At 51.3% G+C, this 9070-nt stretch overlaps 1 protein-coding gene across 2 annotated transcripts in view; it reads right to left on the bottom strand.

Moving 5' to 3' along the window:
* Window positions 1–325: 325 nt before the first annotated feature.
* The window catches only part of MAP3K9 (mitogen-activated protein kinase kinase kinase 9), an 87232-nt gene continuing 78487 nt past the window's right edge, over window positions 326–9070 (bottom strand). For both annotated transcript variants that reach the window (XM_040226169.1, XM_040226171.1), the window contains one exon: window positions 326–8456. In XM_040226169.1, the coding sequence (XP_040082103.1) occupies window positions 7972–8456 (485 nt within the window). In that variant the 3' untranslated portion in view covers window positions 326–7971. The remainder of the gene's footprint in view (window positions 8457–9070) is intronic.

The following is a 9070-nucleotide window of genomic DNA, read 5'->3' as shown; positions in this document are numbered from 1 at the left end:
GATGGGGGTGAGAGAGCATATCCTTGCTAGGAATTCTGAAAGCCAAAATTCACTACCTGGGCAAAGTCAGTTGTGCAAAGAGACTGAACTGCTTCGGTAGACACCTGTTGGTGGGTCTCCGTGGTCTGGTTGGGGGTCTCTAAAATCTTCAAGGAGGTTCCTCACCTACCTCCTCTTTCCTACACCATATCTACCCCTCTCTCCCATTATTTTACCCCTACATATGGCAGTCGTCAAGAAACAGTCAGTTACTTGGACAGCTTGTGTACTTACAAAGAAAAGAGGGGAAAGGACAAGTTTACAAAGCACCGCAGCAAACTAAAAGTCATGATTGTAACAGTTTTATTCAAGTCTGTGTGTGCTCTGGTGGTGAGACCAGGCTGAGATCAGCCTTACGCTGTAATACGATAAGAGGTTTAGCCATTGAACCAAGCCTGCTTGGCATCCCTAGTTAACAATTTACAGTACCTTGAAAAAAAAAAATAAAGCCAAAGAAAAGAACCTGATAAGTTTCCTTCAGGACTTTTCTATTTTTAAATAAGGTTGACAAATTACAATAACTTAAATCCCAAAGCAAAATGGGAATTCAAGGACACAGGGTCAGCACACAAGGAAAGGACACTGGAGCAGGGAAGGCCTGGGAATGAAAATTAGGAGCTACAGACAAAGGAACAAAGGCAGCGGGGTATGTGAACTTCCATTTTAGCAGACGCAAAGGCTCTAACGGGGAGGAAAATCCCAAAGAAAGGTTTTCTGTGAGTTAAATAAAACCCATCTCCAGCTCCTTTCCTTAACCTCCCTAGAAAATACTGATACAGTCTCAGACTAAATCTGTGTGTATGCGTGTGTGAACATGTGTGTGAGTGTGAGTGTGACTGTGTGAGCATGAGTGTGTGTGTTTCACGTGGGTAGTGAGGAAGATTAGAGGAAGAAGTGGACAAGTTCATCACCTTCCTTCTTTGCCACAACTAGGTAACAAGGGCATGTGATTTGATACGATAAAAAGACAAAAGCCTGATTTCAAGTTCCCAAGAGGAGCTACAATAAGGCTTCCAAACTCGAGAGACCCAGAGGGATGTGGGTCGAAGCTGCGGTAAAGAGTGGTCAGTCATGGGGCAACTGTGGGCTGGAAAGAGAAGCGAGAGCCCACAGGTCTTCGGTGATGCTGGGAGAGGAGCTACGCAATTGACATATTCAACACCCCCTGAACAATCATAAAGAGGAAACGATGGAGAAGGTGCAGAGAGGAGGTTGGCTGAGCTCCAGGGAGATTGCAAGCTCTGTTGGGTGTCTCCAGTCTCAGAGGCTGGTGGTAGATTAGTCACAGGACAACTCCTCCTTGGATAGAGAACCATCTCAGAGCCATGGCGGACCTAAGCTAGGCTAACTTTACCCCCAGAGGGTCTAAACAGTGGCCTAAAATGTGCTCAGGAGAAAACAAGAGATGACTTTGGAGCCAAGAGATCAGCAACACTCCTTCCTAGCTGTGTGACCTTGGGCGTATAACCATCTGAGCCTCGGTTTCCACATTCTTAGCTGGAAGTAATATACTCCCACCCCACCCCCAGGGTAAGTGAGTCAAAAAGAAAGAAAAGAAAAGAATATACACTTTCAGGACAGCACCACTCACCTAGAAGAAATATAATGGTTTCATATAATTTATTGTTAGTCCTCATACCCAGACCAGGATGAACCCATGCCTCATTCTGACAGTGATGAAGCAAAGAGCCATAGCCAGCATGGCCTCTGGAACTGGAGGGAAGGATAAATGACGAGAGTAAAATAAAGATGACAGAGAATAATAACGGTAGCGAAAAGGATACCGATGGAGGTGACGTGATGGCTGACATTATGAAGGTCACTGAGGGCCAGGCAGTAGAGTGCCTGTGGAAGGGAATAAAAATGCCTCTGTCCATTTTGGTCCTTTCTGGAACTGGGAAAATGGTCTATTCACTTCTCTGCAGGCTCAGAGATGTCCCAGAGTTTTCAGATGGAGACTCTAAAGCATCCTTCCCACTATAATCCCTTCCCTTTACACATGCACTCCTCTAAGCGGCCTCAGGGTTTCAGAGAGGCTGACAGGCAGCTAGGGGACATCCGGGAAAAGTCACCCCAGTCACAGGTCCAAGGCTGAAAACTGCCCTCGGTCTTTCACTGCTGTTAAGTCAACACATTCCTATGCAAACACTCCCAGGGTCACCACCCAGCTCAGAACCTGAAAGGAAGGAAGCCCAGAAAAGACCTGAGCCTGCCTCACAGCTCTGCCCTCAGCGTGTTCAGGTGAGGGGCAGGCAGAGCTGAAACCAGGGTAAGGTGAGGCAACTCACCTTGGATGTAAGATTTAAGGGGGTCACAAAAAACACCAAAAAATCCCTCTGCTATCCAGATGAATCATATTTCAAAGCAGTACTTTTAAAAATTGAAATTAATGAAAAATTCACAATGAACATAAGATCAGAATTTTTTAAAATGCCATATCTCTCAAAGCAAGCAGTTAGAGGTGAAGGATTTCAGGAACACGGGCAACAGGTTATTGGACTGGCCAGAAAGTTCCTTCGCATTTTCTGTATTTTACAGAAAAACCCTAACTAACTTTTTGGCTAACCCAATACTTATGAAACTTGGTTTTAGACTTCAGGAAGTGTAGAGAAAGACCACTATCTCCGTGGGGTCATCATCCACCAGATGACCCTCTAGATAAACCAATTTGATCTGGGTTCTGATTTCCTGGACATCTACTCAACACAATCCAACAGGAAAGGCCTGTCTCTGAACCTCTGGCACTGTACTCTGGTGTCCGTCCTGAGATTCCTATCTAGTTGCTAGGTTCACGCCTGCCCATCAGGCGGGTAAAGCTAGATTGTGGGTGTTTGTGGGGAGGGTGGATCAGACCAGTCAGGAGGGAGACTGGGTCAGGGGAAAGGCAAGTAAGTCTGTTTCCAAAAGAAACAAAGAGAGGAGTAGACAAGCTCCTGGCTCTGCCAACAGCTGGGCGCTGAGACGCTTCTCTATTTCCAGCTGTGGTCATGAGTGGAAGACCCAAAGCCAGGCCACGGGCGGGAGATGCAGAGAACCACAGCCAAGAAGAATCAGGAAGGGCCAGTCCTACTGGCTCCAGATCACGGAGTAGCCCAACCTTCAGAAGAACAAAGCACGGCTCCCTGAGCAGCCTCTGGAGGCCAGAGTGCTCCCCTAGGGCCCAAGATCTGAAATGGACAAAGGAGGCGGTGAAGCCTGTCTATAGTGCATCAGGAGAAATGGAAAATAATCTAAGCAAATGTGAGGTTCACCCAGGCCATAGGGCCATCCAGAAGCACAGGGCCAGGTCAGGCTAATTAGACACCTACCCCCCCCAACCATTAATTAGCCTTAATCAGCCAGGACTCCAGTTTCTGCCTCCTGCCCTTCCAACGCCGGTGACTGCAGTGGTGGGTGCTGGGCAGCAAGGCCAGGGCATAGCCAGGGAATGAGGCCTCCACAGAAGCAGTAGAGGGTTTTCCCCTTCTGATGTGGAGTTTTACTCATTTGAATTTCTGATCTAAGAAAACAATGATACGTCTGACCAAAGAGAGACATTGGGAATGTGTTCCTCATAATAGCTGTGACTTGACAAGAAGGCATCTCAGGCCTGAAGCCAAGGAGAGAAACAGGTGGTCTAATCAGTCAAACCACATGAGACTGCCAATATTTGACTTTCAAACACGTGCACACGCGTGCGCGCGCGCACACACACACACACACACACACACACACACACACACAGTCCTCTACAAAAGGAAGCAACCCAGCCGGGGGGGCTTATCAGTGCTGGAGCAGGGGCCCTGGGACTACAGACTTTCAAGCTAGAAAGGTCCTTTGCTACAGGTGGGCAAGACAGCATCACCCTGGGCTCAGAGATCCAGAGAGAGGGAGAGACGTGTGTGACATACACTAGTGGGTGGGTGGCTCTGATCACCAGTTTCCTGCTGCCCCGTTCCCTTACAAGGCACCATGGGCAGCTCTCCCCCGACCCCGGTCCACAGTCACCGGCAGAGGCCTTGCAAGAGCCTGGCACTACAGGAGTGGCAGCACCTGCCCCCTCCCCAAAATTCTTTAAGAGACAACAGTGTTTCTGACCTGCCCTCACACGCCTGAGTCAAAGAGGTGGGCTAAGTGAGACATGTGTGGAAATGGTCAAGGTTCTGCATTCACAGCAGGGCCTGCCACACCCGCACGGACATACCAACCCTGCAGTGTACCACTCACAGCCGTCCTTTAATACCCGCTGCTCTGTACTTTGAAGAGTTAGGAAGGCTCAAGACAGGGTTCCTTCCTCCTAGGGGAGGGGGCGGGAAGGAGTCTCCCACAGGGGGCTGTGAGCAAGAATGCTGACACGGTATCAGGCCTAGATGCTCTTGCGGTGACTTGTGTCCTGAGGGAAAAGCAGCTTTGTGATGAAGCCCCCACCATGACATGTGTCCCATGGGCCAGCAGACCCTTTCCTAAAGATTGTTTCAGGAGCTGCCCTGATTCCTGCCTCAAAACACATCAGACTCCGGGAAATGACTCCAAGAAACAAGAGTCCCCGAATCGTCATTTTGGTGCTCCTTCCATCTCCCTGTCACCCACTTCCTGCTCCATAAGACACTCAGGATAGCGATGATAAGCCTAACGACTTAAGTGGGGGAATTAGGAGTGATGCTTGTAAACACCAGCTGCCATATAACTACAGTAGAAAAGCACGTGCCTGACCACGGTCCCCATTAGTCATTAGGCCAACTCCAGATCTTGCGTCTTCCAGAAGCCAGAGGAAGTAGGCAAGTCCCCCAGAGGCAAAGGTGGTGGGGACCGCACCGTCAACTTCAGCAGTTTGTCCTGTTTGCTGGCCGGGAGCCATGGGCTTCTCGGACCTGCTCTGATACATGCTTTTTTTGCCCTTGTGAGGGAAGCAGGTGACGGCTGCTCTTACAGGAAGGAAATCTGAGAGGGACTAAGAGACAAGTCCGAGGTCAGACAGCAAAAGCAGAACAGAGAACAGAGCCAATGCATTCAGTCTTAGAGCTGGGTGCCCAACTCAGCCATCAGTCCAAGCAGCTTATTAACTTCTCTTCACTTGGATCTTCATCTTTAAGCGTTTCCCTTTCTCTACCACCAAGTATATCAAAGGTAGAAGGCAAATGAAGTACTTTTGTAAAGGTTAGGAGGAAGGTTAGCCCTATTCTGAGTCATCCAAATGTCAGGTACCATCACCATCATCATCACAAGAGACTCTCCCGATACTAAAGGATGTGAAGCTAAGGGCATCCTTCAAAGCCTTTTAGACATAACATATGAAAATAACTGGGACATCTATTCAGCCCCTGGCAGTGACCTGGATCCTCAAGGACAGAGGACAATCCTATGTAGAATCAGTGGAATGAACTGAAGAAGCCAGAGGGGCAGAGAGCAGTATCTGTTTCCCATCATCATCTTCCGTGAAGGAGCACCCGCCAAGAGCAGTGGAAAGTGTCCGAGGAAAGGGAAAAGGGGGGCAACCCAAACCTTATTCTATAGGATCCTATCCCACCCAAGCCTTGCCCCAGAGAGAGAGAGTGGCAGATGGGGGCCCCTCAGAGACCCAGTTTGAAGGAGCTGAGAGGTGGAAAGTCCTCCATCATCATGGAAGCCCACAGAAGCATCTTCAGAATAATCCTGCTTCTGCCTCTTGTAGGTATAGCTCCACCCACAGTAGAGCCCCCGCCTTCCCTTGTCATCCCCTAGGCGGATGAGGAAGAAATGGGTTCAAGCTGTCAGCCAGTGGCAAGGGTTTACTCTAGACAAAATGACAAAAAGCAGAAAATGAACAAAGACTCCTTGCCTCATTCCAGAGCGCTGGCCAGAGCCAGGGTGTTCTGGACTACACTGTAGGCTGCACCCACCAGAGGACCAGAGATTGGGGCCAAAGGTTTAGAGATGTGAAGGTGGCTTAGGGCCTGGGGCCATGGATAGCCCTAGGAAAGGGCACAGGCCATCTGAGGACGAAGAGCAGTCACTTGGTTGGCTGAGCTGATGGGATTCAAGCACCGCCCCTCCACCCAACCCCCTCTAGCCAAGGAGTGGGGTTGGGAGCAAAAACCATCTCTTTTGGACTGTCTTTACTGAACAAAGAAACAGAGAGCAATGAGACACCACAGTAGAACCCTAGGCAACAAAACCAACAGTGCCTCCCCACCCAAAAGTAGGTGGGGCCCTTGAACCTAAGCGCCTGCCAGTGGGCTCGTAAAACAAGGAACAACTTGAAAACCAAGGCCGCTCATTTTGTCATCCTCAGGGCAGGACTTCTAGCATAGTCACAGAGAGAGCAGTGACCAAATCCATCACTTGTGCCAACAGCGCTGCTCTCCTGTCCTGCACCAGGGCAGCAAACGCAAGAAGCTGCAGGTGGGCCTCCAAAGCCTGCAGAGAAACAGCCCAGGATAAACGACGGGGGAGTGACACAGAGAGTCTTGGGTCAGGAGGAGCGTGAACTAAGGACTCTACTCCTGTCGTTATCCCCACTCAGAGACAACTGTTCACACCTGCCTCGGGAGCCTCAGGGTAAGAGGAAGAGAGGAGACTCGTGTGAGAAAGCTCCAGAAGATCAACATTCAAGCCACAGAAATGAATTCCAGAAAAGCCAGGATTGGCCTCTGTTCCTTCCTATCCAACTCATGGTCGGGGGCCCCGCAGTGGGGGCTACCTGTGCACGGAGACAAAAGCCCTGGTCGGTCTCCCACACTTGCGCTTGAAGATGAGGGTACATGAGGGGCTGACAGGGCACCTTACAGGTATCGTCACCCACCACATCCATTCACGCAAGGAACTACTAAGGGCTCGTTTGACTTTAAGGGCTTTGCAGAATGACGACGGGTGAGCAGGAAGCCCCATGGGTCCAACTCCCAGGGTCTAGGACCCAATTCTACATGCTATTCTTGGGCAAGGTAGAGACACCTCCCCACCAAACATGTAACCCCAAATCCACTAATTCCAGGGACTGGAGGGCAGATCAAGGCAAGGGAAGGCACATACAGATCAGACGACAAAAGGGGCAAACACAGGAACTTTGTCTCTGGTTTCAGAACTGACACCAGAGATTGAGCCTCCCCAGGCAATTCCTGGGATGAGTGCATATTTGATTCAGAACTGGGTCTGACCACGTCTGGACCTGCAAGCAGGAGATGGGTGCTGTCAACACGTGCTGGTTTCTGCCCTTCTTTGAGTGTTTATGAAAGGAACAAGGACAGACAGACTCTGTTACCCTCTTTACTGCAACTCGACTGTATTTCCTAATTCCCTCCTCTTTCCAGTTCTCACGGAGGCAGGTCCCGTACCACTGGGAGGCTCAAATAAAGAAGTGGGGGTGCATGGAAGTGCAGCAGGTGGTCCCAGCTCCCTCAATTCCTGTGCCCAACGTGGGAGCACTCTGCCTTCCATTCTCTAGCCGGCACCATAGGGCTTAGGATGCAGAAAAGCTCACATCTCACACCAAACGAGATTCTCATTCATGGGTGTCAGGAAAGCACGTGGAAGAGGAGCAAAATCAATCAGAGAACATCCAATACTGGGTGTGTGTGAAGGCTGAACTCAGGGCTAACAGAGGGACTCCAGGAGGACACCCCCTGGGGGCTGAAGAGAGGGAGCAGCAGGCAGATTCGGCTGAGTGACTCTGCAGTCACCCTGAAGGCGAGGAAGACTGTGGAGGGTGGGGGACATGCACGCACCCCTCCCTCCCCCACACAGTCAGAGCTGATGGCCACAGCCCCTCCAGCGGACCTGGGGAGAAGGGCCCTGCAGGGTGAGAAGCCCTCTGAAGGGGCCCTGCTTCCATCCCTTCCATCTTCAAAGTGCATTATCAGTGCAAGAAGTAGGGCGGAAGGCTCTGGGGGGTCCAATTCTGAGAAAGGGCTGTGCCAGCCAGCTCCCCTCCCCATCTCCTCCTGCATCCCCCCTTGCCCGCCCTCAACCCTTTGCATGCTAAGACCAGAACTCTTGCTGGATCTCATAAGGAGCAGGCCTGTGTGTGTTCAGTTCAGCTCTGCACAGTGGCACAGTGCTGTCCTGACTCTGTCCCTCTGCATCCAGGTCCAGAAGCGTCCGCTCGGTGGGCGGCAGCGGCCCCGCCTGGAAGGGGAGCAGGGCTGGCAGGCCCGGCCGCTCCTCCACAGTGCTGCTGCTGCTGGCCAAGCAGGAGTCCAGGTTGCTGGGCGTCTCCGTGCTGGAGCTGTTGGCCGGGGAGGCGCTACGGGCGTGGCTGGGGGACACAAACCACCACGGGTCCAGCCGTTGCCGGTTGGCCGAAGGACGTGGCCGAGGCAGAAACTCCAGGGTCTTCGGTCTCTCCAAGGTAGAGTCCTGCTGGGTGTTCCAGCGCCTTGGGGTCGGGGGAAAGACCACATTGGGGTCAGGGAGACGGGGGAATTCACCTGGGTCTCGGCTGGGGCTGGGGGTTTTCAACATTCCTGGTCCAAGAGACAAAGGGAGAGGTATCAGATGACAGACCACACTCATGAACCACACACGCCACTTACTCCCTGCCCCACCCTCCCCCCACCCCCGACCATGGCCCTGACCACCTGGGATAACTTGAAAAATGAGCGCCTACTCTGTCATGCAGTGTGTTGGCAGGCACTGGGGGTGTAACAGTGAACTACAGACCATATCCAGGGGACAGACCATGGTCCCTGTATCTTATAATAATGGGACACATGAGGTCATATCTGTAATGAAACAACTTAAGGAAATGTCTTTCATTCTCAGTTCATCCATTTAATAAACGTGTGACAAGAACAAGGGCTTTCCAGGTGGCACTCATGGTAAAGAACCCACCTGCCAATGCAGGAGACATAAGAGACACAGGTTCAATCTCTGGGTCAGGAAGATCCCAGGAGGAGGGCATGGCAACCCACTCCAGTATTCTTGCCTCGAGAATCCCGTGGGCAGAGGAGCCTGGTGGGCTATGGTCCATACAGTTGCACAGAGTCGGGCACGACTGAAGCGACTTACCATGCTTGGCAAGGACAAAGCAGGTATCAGAAAGCTGCTGCTGCTGCTGCTGCTGCTGCTGCTGCCGCCA

The sequence above is a fragment of the Oryx dammah genome, unplaced genomic scaffold, assembly GCF_014754425.2.
Source record: "Oryx dammah isolate SB20612 unplaced genomic scaffold, SCBI_Odam_1.1 HiC_scaffold_26, whole genome shotgun sequence".
NCBI classification, from domain to species: domain Eukaryota; kingdom Metazoa; phylum Chordata; class Mammalia; order Artiodactyla; family Bovidae; genus Oryx; species Oryx dammah.
Note: the sequence above shows the minus strand (reverse complement) of the source record. Positions and strands in the feature narration are given on the sequence as shown.